Genomic DNA, 25,739 nt, shown 5'->3' with positions numbered 1-25,739 from the left:
CCCTGGAGTAAATTCTATATGATGGTGGTATATGATCCTTTACACGATCGTGGTATATGATCCTTTAAATATATCGTTGAATTCAGTTTGCTTATATTTTGTCAAGGATTTTTGCATCTACGTTCATCAGGGATTTTATATGATTTAGGTGTCAGGGTCTTGTAGAATGAGTTAGGAAGTGTTCTTTTTCATGTTTTTGGAATAGTTTGAGAAGGATAGGTATTAAGTATTAACTCTTCTTTGAGTGTTCTCATTCACCTGCAAAGCCATCTGGTCTGGGATTTTTGTTTATGGTGAGGATTTTTGTTACTGATTCAATTTTATTGCTAGTAATTGTTTAGATTTTCTGTCTAACTGATTCAGTCTAGGAAGATTGTATGTTCCTAGGAATATATCCATTTCTTCTAGATTGTCCAATTTGCTGGCGTATCATTTTTTGTAGCAGTATTTTATAATCCTTTGCATTTCTGTGGTGTCAGTTGTAATTTTTTTCATTGTTGTTTTTATTTGAGCCCTCTCTCTTTTTTCTTGATGAGTCTCACTAAAAGTTTATCAATTTTATTTATCTTTTCAAATAATTAGGTCTTAATTTCATTTATCTTTTTTTATTTTTTTTCTTTTTAGCCTATTTCATTAATTTCAGCTTTGATCTTCATTATTTCCTTCCTTCTACTAACTTTGGCCTTCATTTGTTCTGCTTATTCTAGTTCCTTTAGGTGTAAAGTTAGACTGTTTATTAGAGATTTTTTTCTTGTTTCCTGAGTTAGGTCTATATCACTATAAACTGCCTTCTAAGAGCAACTTTAGCTACATCATATATTTTGGAATGTTGTGTATTCATTTTTATTAGTCACAGTATTTTTTGATTTCCTCTTTGAGTTCTTTATTGACCCATTGGTTGTTTAGTAGCTTGTTGTTTAGCCTTCCTCATGTTTGTGGGGGTTTTTTTCCAGTTTTTTTCCCTTACTATTACTAGTTTCATACCACAGTTGTTTGAAAAGATGCTCGATAGGATTTCAGCCTTCCTAAATTTATTGAGATTTGTTTCATGGCTTAACATGTGATCTGTCCTGAAGAATGGTCCATATGCATTGAAAAGAATGTGTATTCTCCTGTTTTTAGATGGAATGTTCTGTATATATATCTATTAAATCAATCGGGTCTAATGTGTCATTGAAGGCCACTGTTTTATTGATTTTCTGTCTGGATGATGTAGCCACTGATATATGTGGGTGTTAAAATCCCTAATATTACTGTATTTTTGTCCATTTTTCCTTTTAGCTGTGTTAATATTTGCTTGACATGTTTAGTTGCTCCTATTCTGGGCACATAGGTATTTACGATTGTTAGATCTTCATGTTGTATTGACCCCTTTATCATTACGTAATCCTTCTTTGTCTCTTTTTCCAGTCTGTTTTAAAGTCTGTTTTCTCTCATACAAGTATTGCTACCTCAACTTTTATTTTCACTTCCATTGATTTGGAATATCTTTTCCTATCCCTTCACTTTCAGCCTGTGGGTGTCCTTAGGTCTGAAATAAGTCTCGTGTAGGCAGCATATACGAGTCCTTTTTTTTTTTTTTTTTTTAATCCTTTCAGCTACCGTGTCTTTTACTTGAAACATTTAGTTCATTTATATTTAAAGTAATTATTTTGTAAAGGTTTTATTTTAATTCCAGTTAGTTAACATACGGTGTTACATTAGTTTCAAGTGTATAATATAGTGGTTGAACAATTCCATGCATCATCCATTGTTCCTCACAGGTGCACTCCTTAATCCTCATCACCTGTTTAACCCATCATCCCATCTCCCTCCCCTCTGGTAACCAACAGTTTGTTCTATAAATAAGAATCTTTTTCTTGATTTGTCTCTTTTTTCCCCCTTTGCTCATTTGTTTTGTTTGTTAAATTCCACATATAAGTGAAATCATATGGTATTTGTCTTTCTTGGACTCATTTGGCTTAGCATGATACTCTCTGTTCTCTAACTCTACTTATGTTGTTGCATATGGAAAGGTTTTGTGTTTTTTTATGGCTGAATAATATTACTGTACACTACATCTTCTTTATCCATTCATCAACTGATGGACACTTGGGGCTGCTATGTCTTAGCTATTATAATAATGCTGCTTTAAACATAGGGGTGCATGTATCCCTTTGAGTTAGTGTTTTTGTATTCTTTAGGTAAATGTGCAGCAGTATGATTGCTAGATTGTAGGTTAGTTCTGTTTTAACTTTTTGAGGAACCTCCATACTATTTTCCAGTCCACAGTGGCTGTATCAGTTTGCATTCCCAAGTGCACAAGGGTTCCTTTTTCCTCGCCAACACTTCTTGTTTCTTGTGTTGTTGATTTTAGCTATTCTGACACTTGTAAGGTGATATGTCCTTGTGGGGTTTTTTGGGGTTTCATTTGTTTGTTTTTTGTTTGTTTGTTTGTTTTGAAAGTAGGCTTCATGCCCGGCACACAGCCCAACGTGGGACTTGAACTCATGACCCTGAGATCAAGACCTGAGCTGAAATGACTAAGCCACTGAGGCGCCGATCTCCTTGTAGTGTTTTTTGGGTGTTAAGTTTTATAAATTCTTTATATATTAGGGATACTAACCCATTATTGAATATATCATTTGCAAATATTTTCTCCCATTCTGTAGGTAGCCTTTTAGTTTTGTTGATTGTTTCCTTTGCTGTGCAGATGCTTTTTACTCTGATGCAGTCCCAATAATTTGTTTTTGTTTTTATTTCCCTTGCCTCGGGAGACAATAAAAATTGCTATGGCCTATGTCAGAGAGATTACTGCCTTTGTTCTCTTCTAGGATTTTTTTTTTTATGGTTTCAGATCTCACTTTAAGGTCTTTAATCCATTTTGAATTTGTTCTTGTGTATGGTGTAAGAAAGTGGTCCAGTTTTTTTTTTTTTTCCTTTCACATGTTGCTGTCCAATTTTCCCATCACCATTTGTTGAAGAGACTTTTTCTCATTGGATATTTTTTCCTGCTTTGTTGAAGATTTATTGACTGTATAGTTGTAGATTTATTTCTGGATTTTCTGTTCTATTGATCTATGTGTCTATTTCCATAACACTACCATGCTGTTTTGAACCCTACAGCTTTGTAATAATAACACTTGAGGTCTGGAATTATGATGCCTCCAGGTTTGCTTTTTCTTTTTCAGGATTGTTTGGCTCTTCGGGGCCTTTTGTAGCTATGTTCAAATCTTAGGATTGTTCTAGTTCTGTGAAAAATGCTGCTGGTATTTTGATAGGGATTGCATTAAATGTGTAGATTGTTCGGGGTGATACAGGTATTAACAGTATTTGTTCCTCCAATCTGTGAGCATGGAATCTTTTTCCATTTCTTTGTGTTGCCTGCAGTTTCTTTTATTGGTGTTTTTAGTTTTCAGAGTACAGGTCTTTCACTTCATTGGTTAGGTTTACTCTTCAGTATCTTGCTATTTTTGGTGCAATTGGAAATAGGAATGTTTTCTTAATTTCTCTTTCTGCTGCTTCATTATTGGTGTACAGAAATGCAACAGAATTCTATGCGTTGATTTTGTATCCTGTGACTTTATTGAATTCACTTATGAGTTCTAGCAGTTTTTTGATGGAGTCGTTCAGGTTTTCTCTATGGAGTATCATGTTATCTGCAAATAGTGAAAGTTTTACTTCTTCCTTACCAATTTGGATGACCTTTATTTATTTTTGTTGTCTGATTGCTGTGGCTAGGACTTCCAGTACTATGCTGAATAAAAGTGGTGAGAGTGGACATCTTGTCTTGTTCCTGATCTTAGGGGGAAAGCTCTCAGTTTTCCCATTAAGGATGATGTTAGCTGTGGAGTTTTCATATATGCTCTTTATTATATTGAGGTATGTTCCCTCTAAATCTGCTTTGTTGAGTGTTTTTATCATATGATTGGATGTTTTACTTTGTCAAATACTTTTTCTGTGTCTTTTGAAATGACCATATGGTTCTTATCCTTTCGCTGACTGATATATCAGGTTGATTGATGTGCAAATATTGAACCACCTTTTTAGCCCAGGTTAAATCTTATTTGAGATGGTGTACCCCTTTTTTTTTTTTTAATTCTTTTTAGTGTTTATTTTTGAGAGAGAGACAGAATGCGAGTGGGTTGGGGCAGAGAGAGAGGGAGGCACAGAATCTGAAGCAGGCTCCAGGCTCCGAGCTGTCAGCACAGAGCCTGATGCAGGGCTCGAACTCACAAGCTGTGAGATCATGACCTGAGCAGAAGTCAGACGCTCAACCAGCTGAGCTACCCAGGCACCCCTCGCTTTTTTTTTTTTTTTTTTAATATTTTGTTGGATTTGGTTTGCTAGTATTTTATTGAGGATTTTTGCATCTATGTTCATCAGGGATGTTGACCTGTAGTTCTTTTTTTTAGTGATGTCTTTATTTGGTTTTGATATGAGGGTAATGTTGGCTTTGAGAATGAATTTAGAAGTTTTCTTTCTTTTCTGTTTTTTGGTATGGTTTGAATAGAGTAGGTATTAACTGTTCTTTAAATGTTTTAAATGTTTGGTAGAATTCACTGTGAAGCCCTCTGGTCCTGGACTTTTGATTATTGGAAATTTTTTTGATTACCGATTCAGTTGCTTTGCTGGTTATTGGTCTGTTTAAATTTTCTGTTCCTTCCCATGTTAGTTTTGATAGTTTATGTGTTTCTAGAAGATTATCCATTTCTTCTGGGTTGTCCAGTTTGTTGGCATGTACTTTTTCATAATATTCTATTATGATTGGGTTGTTAATTTCTCTTCTCTCATTTTTGATTTTATTTATTTGAGTCTTTCTTTTTTGGTGGGTTTGTCAATTATATTGATGTTTTTCAAAGAAACAGCTCCTGGTTTCTTTGTTCTATTGTTATTTTTAATTTCTATATCATTTATTTCTTCTCTAGTCTTTATTATTTCCTTCCTTCTGCTGGTTTTAGGTTTTGTTTGTTCTTTTTCTAGTTCCTTTAGGTGTAGGGTTAGGGTGTTTATTTGGGATTTTTCTTGCCTCGTGAGGTAGACCTGTATTGCTGTAAGCTTCCCTCTTGGAATTGCTTTTTCTGCATCCAGGGGTTTTGGACTGTTGTGTTTTCATTTTCATTTATTTCCATGTATTTTTTCATTTCTTCTTGATTTCTTTGTTGACCCATTCGTTGTTTAGTAGCATGTTTTTAACCTACATATATCTGTGGTCTTTCCTTTTGTGTGTGTGTGTGTGTGTGTGTGTGTGTGTGTGATTGACCTCTGTATTCATAGCGTTGTGGTCAGAAAATATGCATGGTATGATTTCGATCTTCTTGAATTTGTTGAGGTCGTTTTGTGGACTAATATGTGATCTATTCTGGAGAATGATCCATGTGCATTTGAAAAGTATGTGTTTTCTGCTGTTTTTCGATGGAATGTTCTGACTATATGTGCTAAATCCATCTGATCTAGAGTGTCATTCAAAGCCATTGTTTCCTTGTTGATTTTCTGTTTAGATGATCTGTCCACTGATGTAAGTAGGGTGTTAAAATCCTCTACAATTGTTGTATTATTATTGATTAGTTCCTTTATGTTTGTTCTTAACTGTGTGTTCCAGTAGTGGATGCATATTTGCAACTGTTTTAGCTTCTTATTGGATTATCCCCTTAACTTGTTTTGTGGTTTCTGAAGATTTTCTCTGATCCTTGTCTTTCTTTTGTGTTTTGTTCATTTTCTTTACTGATATATTTGGATATCTTTCTCTTTGTGCTTTGCATTCTTTGTCTTTGTGCTTTGATACATGGTTACCATTGGGTTTATATGTAACCTCTTCTGCATATACCAGTGTATATTAAGTTGATGGTTGTTTACATTTGAACCCATTCTTTACTCTTCTCCTCCCCGTGTTTTAGGTATATGTCATTGTATTTTACATCCTTTTATCTTGTGAATTCCTTGAATGATTTTTTTTATAGCAATATTCATTTTTACTGCTGTGTTTTCTACCTTTATACTGTCACTTTGGTCTCTCCTTTCCACTCAAAGAGTCCCCTTTAATATTTCTTTCAGGGCTGGTTTGGTGGTCAGGAACTCCTTTAGTTTTTATTTGTCTGGGAAACTATGCTTCTATTCTGAATAATAGCCTCACTGGACCAACTATTCTTGGCTGAAGATTTTTCCTATTCAGCACTTCCAATGCCAGTCTTTTCCTTCTTGGAAAGTTTCTGCTGAAAACTTCCCTCCTAGACTTATGTGTTTTCCCTTATATGTTAACTGTCTTTTGTGGACTAATACGCTTTTTTTTTTCTTTCTTTATCACTATATTTTGCTAATTTAATTATGTCTTGTTGGGTAACTGTTTTTGTTTATCTTGATGGGGGTTTTCTCTGCCTCCTGGATCTGGATATTTGTTTCCTTCCCCAGATTAGGGAAGTTTTTAGATGTTATTTCTTCAAAAAAAATTATCTTCCCCTTTTTCTCTGTCTTCTTCAAGGACTCCTGTAATACTAATGTTATTACTTGTGATTGAGTCACAGAGCTCTCTGTTCTTGTTTTGCGTTTTTTTCTCATTTGTTTAGGTTACTTTTCATTAGTCTGTGTCCTCGGTCATTAATTTATTTCTCTGCTTCTTCCAGCCTGCTGTTCATTTGTCAAGTATATTTCTCATTTTGTTTATCGAGCCCTTTATCTCTGCAATGTTGTTCCTTATCTCTGTGTTAAGGGTCTCACTTATATCCTCCACTCTTTTCCCAAGTCCAGTGAGAATCCTTATGACCATTGCTTTAAATTCTCTGATACTTATATCTATTTCACTATATCACAGAATGATACTTATATCTATTTCACTTAGATCTCTGGCCATGGCCTTGTGTTGTTCTTTCATTTGGGTTACATTTCTCTTTCTCCTCATTTTATCTGCTTTTCTGTGTCTGTTTCTGTGTATTAAGAAGGTCAGCTATGTCTTCTGCTTTTGAAAGTAGTGATTTTATGAAGAAGAGGTCCTGGAGTGTCCTGCAGTGTTCTCTGTGCTGTTCATCTGATCTTGGCACTTCAGGAGAGCGTCCTATGTGTGTTGCTTATCTCCTGCAGTTGTGTCTTCATCACTTTTCCTTATAGTACAGTCATCTACACTGACTCTCTGCCTGTTGTGGGCTGTGCTGGGGTCACTGTGGTGTTACCAAAGTTTGCGCTGGGCCACTAGTTTTACGCCAGATTTGTACAAGCACTGTGGCAGCTAGGACCTGCATGCCTGGTCAGCTTGGGGCCTGAAGCTGGGCGCAGTGCCTGAGGATGGCTGGGTGCAGCCTGGTGAGTGACACTCACCTAGTGAGTGACAATAGCTGGGGGTGTGCAGAACTGGGTGGGGTGTATGGTGGCAGCTGTGAACCCAGCAGCTTGGTGGGGCATGAACAAGTTTTACAAACTTTGCCCTGAGCACAGGGCCAACGGTAGCAGGCTTAGAGTGGGCAAGTCCTCAGGAGAACTCATTGGCATGGTGCACCACTTACAGGTTAGGTAGCTAGTGTGTAGCTAGTGTCTGTGCAGCCCTGCCTCCCACAGATGGCCCTGTGTTTATGCTGGGGAAGGGGGGAGAAAAATGGCACCTGCCAGTTCCCTCGTTTTCGGAGAAGTCCCCCAACGCACTCTGAAATCCCTATGAACAGATATGTCTCCCATTTTCCCCTGGTGTTGCATAAACTGCTGTCTTTATATTGCCTGTCTGTGCTGGCTGCTGTGTCTTTAAGGGCAGGAACCCAGCTGTCACTTGCCTTTGTGTCTCCACTCCCCCAATGCTGAGTCAGCTGATTTCTAAAGCTCCAGGCTCCAAGTCCTGCTGGTTATACAAACTCACACAATTCAGCCTCTCAGGTTTTCAAAGCCAAATAAATGTTAAGAGGATTTGTCTTCCCATATGAGCTCCCTGGTACAAGGGCCCACAGCTCCCTCTCCCTTGTCAACATCCCTTGCCTATCTCACCTTTCTAACCTTTCAGATGCAGCATTTTTTTTTTGAAGTTTGTTCTGCCAGCCTTTGAATTGCTCTCTAGTTTAATGACTTACATGTGGATGATACCTAGTTGTAAACGTGGGAAGGGTGAGCTCAGGGTCCTCCTACTCCACCATCTTCCCAAGTTCCTCTACAGTAATTGTTGATAGGTATTTACTTATTGCCACACTTTTCTGATTGTTTTATAATTCTATTTTGTTCCTTTCCTGTTCTTGTGATATGATGATTTTCTTCAGTATTATGTTTGGATTTCTATCTCTTTATTTTTTATATATCAAAGGTTTTTAGTTTGTAGTTATCGTGAGGCTCCTGTTTAATACCCTCTGTATCTAGCAGTCTGTTTTAAGTTGATGGTTACTTAAATTCAAACACATTCTACAAGCATTGCATCTTTACAGTCCCCCCCCACCTTGTTTATTTTTTATGTCATATTTCACAATATTTTGTTTATCCTTTAGTTATTGTAGATATAGTTGCTTTTACTACTGTTGCTTTTTAACCTTCATACTAGCTTTATAAGTAGTTGATGTACTATCTTCAGTATATGGTTGCTGATACCAGTGAGATTTTTTTTCTTTCATACTTCTCATTGTGGCTTTTCCACTTAAGGATGTCTCTTTAAAATTTCTTTTTTTTTTTTAAATGTTTATTTTTGAGAGAGAGAGCATGAGTGGGAGAGGGGCAGAGAGAGAGGGAGACACAGAATCTGAAACAGGCTCTAGACTCCAAGCTGTCAGCAAAGAGCCCGACAACGGGGCTTGAACTCACAAACTGTGAGATCGTGACCTGAGCTGAAGTCAGACACTCAACCGATTGAGTCACCCAGGCGCCCCATCTCTTTAACCTTTCTTGTAAGGCCAGTGTAGTGGTGGTGAATGCCTATAGCTTTTGCTAGTCAGGAAAATTTTTTATCTGTACTTAAATTCTGAAGAATAGTTTTGCTGGATAGAGTATTCTTGGTAGGCAGTTTCTTTCTTTCAGCACTTAGAATGTATTGTGCCATTCCATTCTGGCCTGCAAAGTTTTTGCTGAGAAAATCTCATAGTCTTTTGTAGGGTTCCCTTATATGTTAAAAACTTAATTTTTCTCTTGGTGCCTTTTTTTTTTTTTTTTTGCCCCAGCGAGGGAGGGGCAGAGAAAGAGGGGGACAGAAGATCTGAAGCAGGCTCTGTGCTCATAGCAGAGAGCCCAACACAGGGCTCGAACCATGAACTATGATGAGATCATGACCTGAGCTAAAGTCAGAAGCTTAACCAACTGAGCTACCCAGGTGCCTCTTCTCTTGCTACCTTTAAGATGCTGCTTTTCCTTAGACAATTATTTGTCTTGGGGTGGGGCTCTGGATTCAACTTATTTGGAACTCTGCACTTCCTGGATTTATGATGTGTTTCCTTCTCCAGGTTGGAGAAGTTTTCAGCCATTATTTCTTCAAGTAATTTTTCTTCCGCATTCTCTCTCTCTCCTCCTTCCAGGACCCTTTTGTCTAATACTAGTCTGCTCTGTGTTCTTTCATAAGTCCTTTAAGGAATCTTCACTCTTTTAAATGTTTTTTTTTCTTTCTTTCTTTCTCCCCCCCTCCACCCCCCACCCTTTTGCTGCTCTGATTAAATGAGTTCCACTACTCTGTCTTTGAGCTCACTGTCCCTTCTTGCACTTCACTTAGTCTGCTGTGGAACCTCACTAGTGTATTTTTTGGTTCAATCATTGTATTCCTCAGCTCTGTGACTTTCATGTGTTACTTTTTTTTTCTAATTTTTTTTTTTTTAATGTTTATTTATTTTTGAGACAGAGGGAGACAGAGCGCGAGTGGGGGAGGGGCAGAGAGAGAGGAAGACACAGAATCTGAAACAGGTTCCAAGCTCTGAGCTGTCAACACAGAGCCCAATGCGGGGCTCGAACCCATGAACTGTGAGATCATGACCTGAGCCGAAGTCGGATGCTTAACCGACTGAGCCACCCAGGCGCCCCATCATGTGTTACTTTTATATTGTACAACTCTTTGTTGAAATTTTCACTTTGTTCATGCATTCCTCTTTTGAGCTCAAAATGAACATATTTATGAGTGTTATTTTGAATTGTTAGGTAAATCGCTTATCTCCATTTCATTATGGTCTTTCTGAGGTCTTATGTTCTTTTGTTTGGAATGTATTATTCCTCTCTTCTTTTTTTCTTCCTTGGTTTCTGTGTTTTAGGTAAAACAGCCACCTCTTCCAGTCTTAAAGGCAAGGTCTAATGTAGGAGATGAACTTTGTTGTTCTACCGTGCCCTAGTTCTTTGTTGTCTCCCAAACCTGATGTGATTGTGTAGGCAGGCTTCTTTGTCCTTAATAACTCCCAATGGTTCAGGGTTTGCCCAGACTTGTAGTGTTCCAAAGGGGAGGATCTCTCTCAACACCTAGATAAAGCTGATTGGAAGCTGGGCCCTCAGGCAGCAGCTTTTAAAGTATGTAAATACAGTTGACCCTTGAACAATGAGGGGGTTAAGAGTACCAGCCTGTCTGCAAAGTGGAAAATCTACATATAACTTGACTCCCCAAAACTGTTGAGAAGAAGCCTTATTGAAAACATATAGTCAATTAACATATATTTTTGTGTGTTTTATGTGTTATACACTGTATTCCTACAATAAAGCTAAAGAAAAAAAAATCTTATTTAAGAAATTAGAAAATACATTTACAGTACTGTATTGGGGAAAAAAGTCTATATACATGGACCTGCACATTTGAAACCTGTGTTTAAAGGTCAACTGTATACATCCTTCAGGGAAAGAGTATAAACTGGCTGTTTTTCTCTGTTCCCTCTACACTGCGCCCCGGGTGGATAGCCAGTCATAAACTGTTGGCTTACCATCCCATTGAACCCATAAGCACAAGCCCTGCTGGCTACCAGAGCCAGGCTATTGAGTACTGTGTCCTTTGGGCGACAGCCAAAATAGCTGGGGTGCCATACATATACATAGGTGCTTTCACGGAGACACTGGTGACCTGGAGCATGGCAGAGGGGTAGTGCATGCGAACATGGTGCCCGCTGGCCTCCCAAGTCTGTGCAGAGGAGAGACCCTTAGGCCACGGTTTTTGGAGATCAACACATCGGTGTCTTTCGTGGAAAGACTGGGCTTTTCAGTGTGCTACCTCTATACTGTACCATGGTGGGATAGCCGATTCAGAACGGTTTCTTTGTTGCGGTCCTGTGAGACCTGGAAACCTAAGCCCCTTGGCCACCAGAGCCAAGTTATCAAGGGATGTGTCCCTTGGGCAGTCAGTGCAAAAGCCACTGCATCAGTTGGATGCATAAGCTCTTTCTGGGAGATAACTGCTGACCTGGAGCAAGGCAGAGAACATGAAGATGGTGACAGCCAGCCACCCCATTCTCTAGAGAGTATTTTTGTCAGCCCCTAGATGTGTGCTAAATTAGGTAACTGCCACTCAGGCTGATGCTGTCAGATAAGCAAATAAGCCTCTTACACAGAAAGACTGGAAGTCTGGGTACTTTTCAGTCGACTGCCTCTGCGCTAGGCCCTGGGTTGGTAAACCCGCATGCATGAGCCCTTGGACAACTATTTCTCAGTTTCTGTAGCCTTGTGGGTCTTGTGGAGCAAGCCCTTTGGCTTACAAAGCTAGATGTTGGGGAGTTCACCTCTCACATGCAGACCTTAAAAGTTGGTGTGCCAGATACGGAGTTCAAACCTGTCACTCTTTAGAGGGAAGATCGGGTTCTCTCCTGATTGTGTGTTGCTGCACCAGTGATGGGGTTTATGGTGAATTGTGTCTCAGCCTCTTACGCATTTCCATGTGCGGTTTTTGTCATTCACCCAGTGTGTAGGAGTTGCTAAGTCAATTTCTGATTTTCTTTCAGAGGAAGTTGTTCAATAAGTAGCTGTGGGTTTGGTGTGTCTGTGGGAGAAGGTGAGTTCAGGGCCTCTGGTGTTGCCATCTTGAACTCAGTAATCGAGTTTGTAGATAATTATCAGAATCTTCCTATTTGGGGTATCTGAAACATGGTAAGTAGTATCCCCATTTGCTTTGGGGCATAGCCTTGTGCCCTTTTTCTGCCCTAACACTCAGCTGCTTTGTGATTCTAGAAAAATAACTGCATGCTACCTGAGGATGTGAAGAATTTTTACCTGATGACCAACGGCTTCCACATGACATGGAGTGTAAAGCTGGATGGTGAGACAACCTTCTTGCTATAGGGTAACATTTCCCTGGCTGAGAGATTGGGTATCTCGATAGTTTTCGGGAGTTCTCTGAAAGTGTGATGTCCAGAATCTAGGATTCTCTCCCAAAGCCAATACATATCATCGTTTCACCCACCACCCACTATGCCAGAGTCTAGCTGGTACTTAACTGGAAACTCAATCTAGAGGCTTCCTTTTGGTACGAGCAGGTGAAAAACATTAATCACTACACAAAATTCTTGTACTACTTCAAACGTAAGGTCTCTGAAGGCTGCACCTCAGAGCAGTCTCCTCCAGAGTGAGGGAAGGAACAGCCACTGATGGTCCTAAGATGGGCAACTCCCTGGGGTACATGGGTGGCTCAGTCGGTTAAATGTCCAACTTTAAATCTCAGCTCAGGTAATGATCTCAGCACGTTACTTAAGATTCTCTCCCTCCTTCTTCCCTCTCAAAAAAAAAAAAGATGAAATAAGAGGGGCAATTTCCTTCATTCCCAGATTGGCAATGATCTCAAGAGCTGTGTCCCTCACACCAGATCTTAAACTTCTCTCCACACCTCCCCAGCATAAGTTACCAACCACCTTACTTCTCTAGTTGTCATCCTAAGTATTAAATGTGTCTAGGACAGACATTCGTGTTGTAGATGTGGGAACTCATAACTTAGTAGTACAGATACTACGTACACATGAAAGGCGATGACGCACGTTAAGTGACGACTCCTGTCAAATTTCATAAGCCAGGAAACCCTGTTCTAGCCATTCCTTCCACAGACTTTCCTGGCCAGAAGAGAGGCCTTTATTGCCTCTGGACTCCAACCACCTCCCCATATCTACTTTCATCCTCAGGAAGCATCCTGCACCTCCCCGTGCTGTCACTAAGAATGCAGAATTTTTATTGCACAGCGGATCTGCAGACCTGACTTCTGTCCTTCGTTTTCTCCACCTCCTGAGTTCCTTTTGGTGATTCTCAAAGTCGTCTCTCTCTCTTTCTCTCTCTCTCACCTGACCAGAGGCACTTTTTATAGCTTATTATTGAGCAGTTAACATGAACTTTTAGCTTTGAATTATTTCCTCCATTGGCCTGAAACCATTCTTGTCACCAGCATCAGAGCCCTTCTTTGTAGCATGGCCATGGCCTTTGCAGTCTGGAGTAAGAGAGAGAATGGACAGAGACTAGACCGATGGACAGATTTTCCCTTGCCCACATCATGAAGACAGACTAGCCCCTTCACAAGTGCCCTTGGACAAAAGTTTCATGAAGTTTTCATGAAAAGTCCCTGTTCATTATTCTAATATCTAATTTAATTCTCCTAATCCTAGTTGTTTTATGCGATCCCCAGTTCTGTCCCCATTTCCGTCCTTTCTTGGAGAGCTAAAGTCAACAACAGAGAAGGCAGCAGAGGCAGCTTCTGAGGTTTACCTCTTGGTCTGTCCTGCTTGTAGTTTCCGTGGTCTGTATACCAGCTGTTTTACTGCCTTCAGTTTTTTCAGCAGTCAGATTTCTAGGTCTTCATGTGCCATCCAGTGTCTAGTATCCTATATGACGAGGATGCTGTATAATTGTTAAGGAAGCTATGTGTTTGCCTGTTTCTTATTTACAGCCTAATCCCAGAAGACTAGAATCCGGCAAGAACGCCACCAAGTTCCGCCACCAAGTTCTCTGCAATAAGTAGGGAAAAATGACACATAGAGAGCTATCTTCCATTGTGGAAAGCTTAGAAGAAGAGAAGTATAACCCTTCATGCAAGGGAAAGAGAGCAAAAACCTTTTTAGGTCCTTTGCTCTTCAAACAGGATCCCTAGCCCAGATTTCCGAGTTCTTTTTGAGCGTCCCCTTTGTAAATTCCTTTAATACTCTGTTCCAATGTGTGGAGTGGGGGGTCTCTTCACCCATGATTTGTTGCCCCCCCCCCTTTTTTTTTTTTTTTTGCATGAAAGGTTGTTGCTCTGGGGCATATAGTCCACTGATCCTCTTCCTTCCTTTCCATCAGATTCCTCAGCCCTGGAATCAAACAACAGTTGGGCTTAAGTTACTCAAGCAGAAATCCTTATGATGATACGGTAACAAGGCTTTTTCTCTTTGCTAATGTTTCCCTAGAGCACACCATTCCACTGGGCAGTATGGTTATTAACAGCATCTCAAAACTGACTCAACTCAACCAGTCTTCTGTGTATTCACTCCCTAATGCACCAACTCTGGCAGACCTGGAGGATGATGCACTTGAAGGTACCTGAAGGAACCTCTGCTCTGAGTTAGAAATTAACGTGTTTGTTTCCTTCTATAATGTTGAAAACGGTAGGAAGATGCTGTGGCATTATAGTACTCTCCCCAAACCAAAACCTTTCCCCTGTGTGACTTCTTAGGACCATGGGAGTGAGGTAAGAAAACAGCCTGTATCAACAAAGGAAATTTTCATGAAGAAATGCCAGGGTTGAGATTTTTGTTTTGTTTCCAGCACTCGCTTCAGTGACTGGCACAGAGTTGGCACTTAATGTATGCCTAGTAAATGAATGAATGTTAAAGATCAACTTCACTCAACATTTCTGTGTCAAGAGCTTTCAGGGAACATGGAATCTAAATGCAGCTCCCTTCCTCCCCAGGCTCTTTGCCATTCCTGATTTAAATTGCTGCTAAAAGCTAGGAGCAACTGGGCATAAGTGAGAACTTTGTCAGAATCGATTTGGCTGCATGTATCAGAGACCCCTTACAACATCTAAACTAAATAGGAGTTTATTTTTTTCATAACAAGAAATCTGGAACTAGGCTGGTGCAGCTGTTTGAGAAAGTCAATGATAAAGTCTCCCTCTGGCTTCTTCCACCCACCTTTGGATATGGCTTTCATCCTCATCATTGGGGAATGTGGGCTCTACTTCCTAGCTTCCAGTCTATGTTCCAGACTGGAAAAAAAAGAGTAAAAAGCAAAGCAACAACTAAAACTGTCTTTTGGCAGAATCTCTCCCGTTTTATCAGGAAAACAGTAGTTTTCTCAGAATCTCCTGAGGCCACTGGCTAGAAGAGAGTCAAAATGTTATCCATAGTTGCAAGGGAATCTGAGGAAGTGAGTATGTTTACCTGTTCAGCATTGTCTCCTCAAACAGAATTGGAGTTTAAGAAAGAGAGGGAGAATGAATATTGAGCAGGTAACTAGTGTCTCCAATGCCAAGGCCTTGGGTGCATTTAAGGCCATTCTCTCACTAGAAAACCGATGCAAGGCTTTCTGCAACAACTGCATTGGCAGTTGGACACTAGCATAGGTATCCCTAGGAGATCCCACGGGTGCACAGTTCCAGACTGTTTCAGTTTCTTAAACATTAAAACTTGAAATGACTTCTTGATCCATGCGTTGCAGTATGGATGTTGTGTTAGCAAGCATGAGAACATTAATCTCATGGTACATCTCCATCAGATGGACCAAGTGCATTGTCCATAAACAGTGATATTTTGAGAGTAATCTTTTTTTCTGAACAGTTGGTCTCAACAATGGGGTTAAAATATTCAATAAACCATGTTGTTAGCAGATGTACTGTCATCCAAGCTTTGTTGTTCTATTTTTAGAGCAAGGCAGAGATGATTTAGCATAATTCTTAAGGGCCCTAGGATTTTCAGAATGGTCAGTGAGCATTGGCTTCCACCAAGTCACCAGCTACAGTAGTCCTTTCAAAGAGAGTAAGCCTGTCCTTTGAGGCTTTGAAGGTCCTAGGTGGTGTCTTCTTCTAATAGAAGGATGTTTGGTCTACATTGAAAACCTGCTATTTAGCCAGCACCTTCATTAATTATCTTAGCTAGATCTTCTGGATAACTTGCTATTTTGCCTTGCACTTTTATGTTATAGAGACAGCTTCTTTCCTCAGACCTCATGAACTAACCTCTGCTAGCTTCAGACTTTTCTTCTGCAGCTTCCTCACCTGTCAGCCATAGAATTAAAGAGAGTTAACGTCTTGATCTGGATTAGACTTTGCCTTAAGAGAATGTGATGGCTGGTTTGATCTTCTATCTAGATCACTAAAACTTTCTCCGTATCAGCAATAAGCTGTTTTACTTCCTTATCATTCAGGTGTTCACCAGAGTAGCACTTTTAATTTCCTTCGCACTTATGACTGGGCTGTTTGGCACAAGAAGCCTAGCATTCGGCCTGTCTTGGCTTTCAACATGCCTTCAGTGCAAAGCTTAATCATTTCTAGCATTTGATTTAAAGTGAGAGTCATGCGACTCTTCCTTTCACTTGAACCTTCAAAGGCCATTCACTGTAGGGTTACTGATTGGTCTAATTTCATTATTGTTGTGTCTCACAGAACAGAGAAGCCTGAGGAGAGGAAGAGAGATGGGGGAATAATAGCCAGTGGTACAGTCAGAACACATACGTTAATCGTTTGCTGCCTTCTGCAGGTGTGTTTCATAACAATTACAATAATAACATCAAAATCAGTGCAAACCTCACCAGCACTGTATCTCCCCATCCCTGCATTTTGCAGGGCCTCTGTCTCTGCAGCAGCGACTATGACAGCAGCTGTAGCAGGCCCTGCAGAAGGCCGAGGGGTGCCTTGTTAAGGCTGAGTGCCCCGCCCATGCACACTTGGCAGAGAAGCAGTGGCAGCAGGTCTCATTTTGCAAGCAGACTGGTGCATACCTTGTTAAAACACACCTCTACCCTGGCTGGAGACCAAACACTGCCCACAGTAGGCCAAGAGAGCTTCTGCAGATGACTGCACTGAAGGAAAAGGTACCTAGGACACAACAGGACACACACAACACATATAAGAAACATACCTGAAGCGCCAGGTCCTGGTGAACAGGGGACACTGTACTGTAGGGCACTGTAGGAATGCTTCTTCATAAATGCCATTACTTTGAAGAGCAAGAGACATAGCTGACTTTCCTAACACACAGAAACAGATACAGAGTTAGACAAAATGAGACCGAGGAATATGTCCCCAGTGAAAGAGACCAAAGTGAAACAGATATAAGTAGTATGCCTAATAGAGAATTTAAAGTAATGGTCATAAAGATACTTACTGGACTTGAGAAAGGAGTGAAGAACATCAGTGAGACCCTTAACACAAAGATAAAAAAGAATCAGAGATGAAGAACACAGTGAAATTTAAAATGCACTTAATGGAATGAATAGACTAGAGGAAGCAAAGGAATTAATGACCTGGAAGACAGAGTAAAGGAAAGCCATCAGGCTAAACAATGATCTAAAAAAGAATTATGCAAAGTGAGAATAGACTTAGGGAACTCAGTGACTCCATCAAGTTGTAAGAACATTCATGTTATACAGATCCAACAAGAAGGAAAGAGAGAAAAGGGAGCAGAAAATTTATTTGAAGAAATTGTAGCTGAAAACTTCCCTTGTCTAGGGAAGGAAACAGATATTCAGATCCAGGAAGCACAGAGATCTCCCCCAGAAATCAACCCAAGGAGATCCACACCAAGACACATAGTAATTAAAATGGCAAAAGTAGTTATAAAGAAAAAACAATTTTTTGAGAGAGAGAGAGAGCATGAGCAGGAAAGGGGCAGAGAAGGAAAGAGAAAAAATCTTAAGCAGGCTTCCCGCCCAGCATGGAGCCCAACGTGGGGCTCGGTCTCATGACCGTGAGATCATGACCTGACCAAAATCAAGAGTCGTTTGCTTATCCATCTGAGCCACCTAGCCATCCCGATAAAATATTTTAAAAGCAGCAAGAGAAAAGAAAACAGTTCCATATAAGAAAAACCCCACAATGCTATATGCAGATTATTCAGCAGAAACTTTGCAGACCAGTATGGAGTGGCATCGTATATTCAAAGTGCTGAAAGGATAAAATGTGCAGCCAAGAATACTCTCACCAGCAAGGCTATCATTCAGAATAGAAGGAGAGAAAAAGACTTTCTCATATAGACAAAAACAAAAGGCGTTCGTGACCATTAAACCAGCCCTACAAGAAATATTAAAGGACACTCTTTGGGAAGGAAAGAATAAGTAAAAAATATGAGAAGTAAAAACACAATAGCAATAAAAGTAACATACCCATAAAAATCAGTCAAGGATTCGCAGAATAAAACAATGTAAAATATGACCCCATATGCCTAGAATGTGTGGGGAGGAAGGAGTAAGAATGGGTTCAGACTTTAAAAGTCACTGATCAAAGATCATCATAACAAATATAATAATACAAAAGATTGAAATATCGCACAAATTACCAAAATGTAACACAGACACAAAGTGAACAAATGCTGTTTGAAAAATGATAACAGTAGACTTGCTCAACAGGTTGCCACAAACGTTCAAAGCACAACAAAGCAATTTATGCCTGTACTAGAGGAATTCAGGAGCAAAAACTGGGAAGAGCCTGCCACTCAAGAGATGTATGTAGTTCTCAAGAGAGGAAAGGTCACATCTCCTTCTTATGTGTGCTGGGGCTTTTGAACCCCTGAAGGCAAAGAAGTTGTTAAATAAGTAGACTGAGTCTTCCCTGCCTTTGAAGTTGGAAGAATAGAGGTGAACTGGATACCAGAGAGGATCTCAAGAGCCCTCAGCAAAGGACACAGCTAGGGAGAGAGACCACATTGTCCTACATACCCATAGAGATAGGGTATGTCCTACATACCCAGTTGGCGTTGGGGCACCTTCTAGGTTCACGCCTTTTAGGATAGTCCAGCAGTTAGAGCCAAGTCTTATTTAAAACAAACAAAATTAATGTTTATTACTTTTGAGACAGAGCTGGAGAACATGTGGGGGAGGGGCAGAGAGAGGGAGACAGAGGATCCCAAATGGGCTTCATGTTGAGAGCAGAATGTGGGGCTTGAACTCATGAGCCATGAGATCATGACCTGAGCCAAAGTCAGATGCTTAACTGACTGAGCTACCAGGCTCCCCTAGACCTAAGTCTAATTGGAGGAGTGCCTGGGTGGCTCAGTCAGTTAAAATCCAACTTGTGATTTCAGCTCAGATCATGATCTCATGACCATGAGCTCGAGCCCCACATCAGGCTCTGTGCTGAGCTGTGGAGATTTCTTAAGATTCTTTCTCTCCCTCTTCTCCCTTGCTTGTGCTCACTCATGTGTGCGTTCTCTCACTCACTCTCATAAATAAATAAATACATACATACATACATACATACATACATACAATGAGGTAAGATTAGAAAAACAAAAAACCTAATTGGAAAAATACTGACTCTTTTCAGGGTACTTAGTATTCAGAAAGAGGCCAGTCAGAAAGAAAGATATATCGGGAAACACAACCAGAGAAATAAAACTGCTAGAGGATACAGATGAAAACCTAAGTAAAAACAAGAATCAGAATAAAGACATTAAGACAGCACAAAGGATTCCTATAGAAGAACAGTAAAGATTCTCAAACAATTGATGAATTGAAGAATATAAACATTATTGAGATTTGAGTTAATAGCATGATAAACCGAGTGCAAGATGTATTTAAAAGGGGAAAATTGGGGCGCCTGGGTGGTGCAGTCGGTTAAGCGTCCGACTTCAGCCAGGTCACGATCTCGCGGTCCGTGAGTTCGAGCGCCGCGTCGGGCTCTGGGCTGACGGCTCAGAGCCTGGAGCCTGTTTCCGATTCTGTGTCTCCCTCTCTCTCTGCCCCTCCCCCGTTCATGCTCTGTCTCTCTCTGTCCCAAAAATAAATAAACGTTGAAAAAAAAATTTTTTTTAAAAAAGGGGGGGGAAATTATGAAGAAAACGGTGGAAGGGTGAGAGAAGTAGAAAATAGCTCCAGAAGACCTTCCATTGGTATTACAGATGCTCAAGAAAGAGAAAAACACTAGATAGAAAGCCAGTAAACACTGATACAAGAAAATTTCTCTGCAGATTGAAAGGGCTCTCTGAGAGTGAAATTGAATTCATGAGAAAAGAGACACCTAGGCGTTACATAATATGGGAAAGAATTATAGGCTTCTAGGCAAAAAATTTAAGGTACTTAATGAAGAAATAATAATCAGACTGACATCAGACTTCTTGCAGCAGTGGAAAGTAGAGAGCATATACTGGTTACAGAGAGACAAGGAGTAAAAATCAAAAGGCCCACATATATAGACCAAACATGTAAGGATGTGTAAAACTTCAGGGACATCAGTACTCTAACCAAAAGACAAATGCAACTAAATGGAGGTCCCAAGATATGGATATAAAAAGGGAAGGAAACAAGGGATCAGCAAACCTCCTCTGAAAGAGGTGTCTAGGAATCTTAATGTCTAGGAATGTGTTCCATAGCTCTTACGTAAGAACTCTTGGAAAAGGGGACAGACGCAGTGCAAGGAATATTGTAAAACCTATAGTTGATATTTGAGCAATGCAGAAGCTTAGGGGCCGTGACCCTCCATATAGTCAAAACTCCCCTTATAACTTTTGACTCCCCCAAAACTTAATTACTAATAGCCTACTGTTGACTGGAAGCCTTACCAATAACAATCAATAAATACATGTTTTGTATGTTATTTGTAAATGTACTCCTATAATAAATTAAGCTAGAGAAGAGTAAATATTAAGGAAATCACAAGGAAGAGAAAATACATTTATAGTACTGTAAAAAATCCATGTATAGGTGGACGCATGAAGTTCAGATCGTTTTTCAAGGGTCAACTGTGTACTGTCTCAGCTATACCTAAAAGAAAGGAAAGAGGGAAGATGTAACAGTGTTATGGTTTAAATTATGCCCCCCCAAATTCATACTGAATTCCTAACTCCTAGTTCAGAACGTGACATTGTTTGGAAATAGGGTTATTACAGATCTAAGTAGTTAAGATGAGGTTGTATGGGAGTAGGGTGGACCCCAATTCAATATGACTGGTGTCCTTGAAGACATAGGAAGAATGCCATTTGAAGATGAAGGCAGAGTTGGGGTAGTATTTCCACACACTAAGGAAAGCTAAATTGCCAGTAAACTACCATAAGCTAGGGGAGAAACATGGAACAGATTCTTTCCCCATAGCCATCAAAAGGAACCAACTCTGCCAACACCTTGATCTTGAACTTGTGGCCTTCAGAATTGTAAGACTACAAATATCTGTTGTTTAAGCCATTCACTTTGGTACTTAGTTACAGCAGCCCTAGCAATTAATATAGAGAATGTTCCTGGGGTCCCTACTAGTAGAAAATGTAGGACAAAGGAGGAAAAGAAGCAGAAAGTAGACGGTATCCTCCTACTATAGGGAAGAAATAGTACACCTTGCTGGGGAAAACAAGAGTGTCTTGATGTTTGAATTTTCTATTTTTGTATAATAGATTATTATCTAACAGTTTCATGAATCAAGAATTCATAAGAGAACACATAAGTAGAGTTCTCTACTTAGGGTCTTACTTACCAGGCTAAAATCAAGGTGTCAGCTGGTGCTGTGATCTCATTTATGGCACAGTGACCTCTTCCAAGCCCACTAGTGGTTGGCCGTACTCAGTTTCTTACAGCTGTGGGACTCAGGTCCCTGTTTGTTGCTGGCTGTTAGCCAGGGATCACTCTCAACTCTGTTAGGCTGCCCTCAGATTATAGCCACATGACCCTCTCAAAACATGGCAGTTTACTTCTCAGCTAGCAGGAAAATGTCTCTCCAGTCTGCTGCAACAGTCTCCTATCTTGTAACATAATCAAGGGAACGGCTACAACATAGTCACAGGTCCTGACTATACTCAAGGGCAGGAGGTCATGAAAGGTCTGTATATTAAGGAGCAGGAATCCTGGGAGCCATCTTGGAATTCTGCATACCACACTTGATTAGGGGAGATAATGGTCTATTTTCAAATAAGGGTAGAGTCCTATGAATCTAATAATACAAACAAGTGAAAATAAGGAAAGTAACTAATATAGAAATAAAAATGTGTAGTAATATCACCAACCTAATAATATTGAATCACATGAGTAAAAATGAGGGAAAAGAAGAAACATAAATTAGGAAACAAAACATTAAGAGAAATAAAAGAAGACAGATCAATCACGATATTAAATGTTCTGGGATTAAGTTTCCCTTTTTTTTTTTTAATGTTCATTTATTTATTTTTGAGCAAGAGCGAGCACAAGTGGGGGTGAGGAGGGGGGCAGAGAGAGGTTGGGAGACACAGAATCCGAAACAGGCTCCAGGCTCTGAGATGTCAGCACAGAGCCCGACACAGGGCTTAAACTCACAAACTGTGAGATCATGACCTGAGCCAAAGTCAGATACTTAACCAACTGAGCCACCCAGGTGCCCCTAAATTTCTCTTTTGAAAACCAAAGACTGTCAATATAAAAAGCAAAGCTCATCTATGTTATTTTTAGGAGCAGAGCTAAACTGATGAAAAGACTTCCTCTTCTGGTAATGGGAGACAGGTAATTCACGAGAGCCTTCCTGCTAAAGACAACTGAGAAGTCACACCAAAATACAAAAACCATCTTCCTAAAATGTTTACCAGAGAGCTAACAAGATGATGAGGTAATATCAGATCAACATCCAGAAGACAGAAATCCAGGGAAGAGATGCAGCATTTGGAGTTGCTTTTGCCTGGGGTACATTGCCCTTTTCAAACAGGCACTGAGGATGCTGGAAAGCTGTGAATTGGACTCGTTTTGAAGCCAGGGGAATAAAACAGAGTCCAAGACTTAGAAAAGTTGGCACCCATAAAAACTACCCTGCTCTTCAGGTTGGCACCATGAGGAGCAGTACCAGAGGAGACTGAATGAACCGAAAGTAACCATTTTTCACATGGACTGAAGCTCACGTGTAAGTCCTATGTGTGTCCCAGAACATGTTAAATCCCAAAACTAGACTAAATTGATTCCAGATTACTAAGCTCCTCAGGGGCCTAGCAGAAACAAACAAATTCACTCTAGAGAAATGTTCTACAATGGATTGTCTTAATGGTTGCATAACTGTAAATATACTAAAAAACCATTGAATTGTATAGTTTAAATGAGTAAGTGGTATGGTACGTGAATTATATCTCAGTAAAGCTCTTACATAAAAAGAAAATTCTACCCTAGAGGAAGATAACATTACCTTAGACCTCAAACTGTTTTATAAATAATTTTTCAAAAAATAATTACTTTAAAAAATACACACATGAAGAAACAACGCCATGAACAAGAACCAACACAAATAACAGGTAACAAAAAAGAGATCCACTGGTACTCCCAAGAGTGAAATTATTGGGCACAACAATATGCTAATGTACACACGAAGATAAAACCGAACTAAAATTTCGGTGAGGAACTGAAAATAGGTGACACTGTTTATTTAGTAAAAAAGGAAGCAAGACTCAAATATTGACCTTTTGGTAATGGCAGAGTACATTTTACCATACCAAGACTACTCTGCAAAAGCTTTTTCTTTTTTTTTTCTTTAACATTTGTTTAATTTTGAGAGAGAGAGAGAGACAGAACACAAATGGGGGAGGGGCAGAGAGAGAAGGATACACAGAATCCAAAGCAGGCTCCAGGCTCTGAGCTGTCAGCATGGAGCCCAATGTGGGTCTTGAACTCAAGAACCAGGAGATCATGACCTGAGCCAAAGCCAGATGTTCAACCAGCTGAGCCACCCAAGTGCCCCTCTTTAAAAAAAAAAAAAAAAAAAACACACACAAGCGGGAGTGGGCAGAAGGCGAGGGGGACAGAAGATCCAAAGCAGGCTCTGCGCTGACCGTTCTGGTGCCGACAGCAGTGAGCCTGATGCAGGGCTCGAATTCATGAACCAGGAGATCATGACCTGAGCCAAAGTCAGACGCTCAGCCGCCCAGGAGGTGCCCCTCCTCTGGGAAAGCTTTAAAAACTGGAGTGGCATCTATAAATGGCAGAAGGGAACCACACTGAGTGAGTTTCGTATTTTTATTACTTTTCTCCAGAGGACAGACCCTGATCATCATCAGTCAGGACTGCTGAAACTTGGTGGGACCCTACAATCTGGACTTTAGATTTCACCCAAGATGGAGTAACAGACCTGATTTATCCTCCAACCTAGAGATACATAGATATATAAAAATGGATTTCAAGACACTGACCATCAGGCAGTGGAGGACAATGAGCCTGAAAGATGGAAATAAAGAAAGGGAACCTCAGCTTATTACTTCAAGAGATTTTTCCAGCCTACAGCATAGAGAGGGGAAGCCAGGCAGAACTTGTTGTACTCCGTGAATTGATCAAAAAGAGTATGAAAGTATAACCTCTAGGAGAGAGGAAAGCCATGTTTAAAATTTTTTTAGTTTTGGCACAAAAACAGACACTCAGATCAATGGGACATAATAGAGAACCCAGAAATGGACCCACAAACACATGGCCAACTAATCTTTGACAAAGCAGGAAAGAATATCCAATGGAATAAAGATAGTCTCTTCAGCAAGTGATGCTGGGAAAACTGGACAGCAACATGCAGAAAAATGAACCTGGATCACTTTCTTACCCCATACACAAAAATAAAGTGGATGAAAGACCTAAATGTAAGACAGGAGGCCATCAAAATCCTCGAAGAGAAAGCAGGCAAAAACCTCTTTGACCTTGGCCACAGCAACTTCTTACTTAACACATCTCCGGAGGCAAGGGAAACAAAAGCAAAAATGAACTATTGGGACCTCATCAAAATAAAAACTTCTGCACAGTGAAGGAAACAATCAGCAAAACCAAAAGGCAACTGATGGAATGGGAGAAGATATTTGCAAACGACATATCAGATAAAGGGTTAGTATCCAAAATCTGTGAAGAACTTACCAAACTCAACACCCAAAAACAAATAATCCAGTGAAGAAATGGGCAAAAGACATGAATAGGTACTTCTCCAAAGAAGATATCCAGATGGCCAACCAACACATGAAAAAATGATCAAATCACTGTCAGCATCAGGGAAATACAAATCAAAACCACAATGAGATCAAAACATCAAATACAATCAAAACCTCACACCTGTCAGAATGGCTAACATTAATAACTCAGGCAACAACAGATGTTGGCAAGGATGTGGAGAAAGAGGATCTCTTTCACACTGCTGGTGGGAATGCAAACTGGTGCAGCCACTCTGGAAAACAGTATGGAGGTTCCTCAAAAAATTAAAAATAGAACTAAAAATAGAACTACAGCAATTGCACTAGTAGGTATTTAATCAAGGGATACAGGTATGCTGTTTCAAAGGGACACATGCACCCTAATGTTTATAGCAGCACTATCAACAATAGCCAAAGTATGGAAAGAGCCCGATGTCCGTCGATGGATGAATAAAGAAGATGTGGCATATATATAGAATGGAGTATTACTTGGCAATCAAAAAGAATGAAATCTTGCCATTTGCAATTACAAGGATGGAACTAGAGGATAGTATGCTAAGCAAAATTAGAGAAAGACAAATATCATATGACTTCACCCATGTGAGGACTTTAAGATACAAAACAGATGAACATAAGGGAAGGGAAAGAAAAATAATATAAAAACAGGAAGGGGGACAAAACATAAGAGACTCATAAATATGGAGAACAGAGGGTTAGTGGAGGGGTTGTGGGACGGGGGATGGACTAAATGGGTAAGGGGCATTAAGGAATCTGCTCCTGAAATTATTGTTGCACTATATGCCAACTAACTTGGATGTAAATTTAAAAAATTTTTAAGAAATAATTTTTAATTATTTAAAAATTTTTAATTATTTC

The 25,739-nt window shown here is 39.9% G+C and overlaps 1 protein-coding gene across 4 annotated transcripts in view; it reads left to right on the top strand.

The window, feature by feature from the left end:
* Positions 1–25,739, top strand: part of TPGS2 (tubulin polyglutamylase complex subunit 2) — a 68,754-nt gene that overhangs the window by 36,815 nt on the left and 6,200 nt on the right. For 2 of the 4 annotated variants that reach the window (XM_027068817.2, XM_027068818.2), the window contains 2 exons: positions 12,052–12,139; positions 14,244–14,372. In XM_027068817.2, the coding sequence (XP_026924618.1) occupies positions 12,064–12,139; positions 14,244–14,372 (205 nt within the window). In that variant the 5' untranslated portion in view covers positions 12,052–12,063. Of the gene's footprint in view, positions 1–12,051; positions 12,140–14,243; positions 14,373–22,757; positions 22,838–25,739 lie in introns of all 4 variants that reach the window. The other 2 variants (XR_008291909.1, XM_027068816.2) reach the window with 2 other exon arrangements.

This window comes from Acinonyx jubatus, chromosome D3 (assembly GCF_027475565.1).
Source record: "Acinonyx jubatus isolate Ajub_Pintada_27869175 chromosome D3, VMU_Ajub_asm_v1.0, whole genome shotgun sequence".
NCBI lineage: Eukaryota > Metazoa > Chordata > Mammalia > Carnivora > Felidae > Acinonyx > Acinonyx jubatus.
This window is presented reverse-complemented; position numbering and strand designations above follow the sequence as displayed.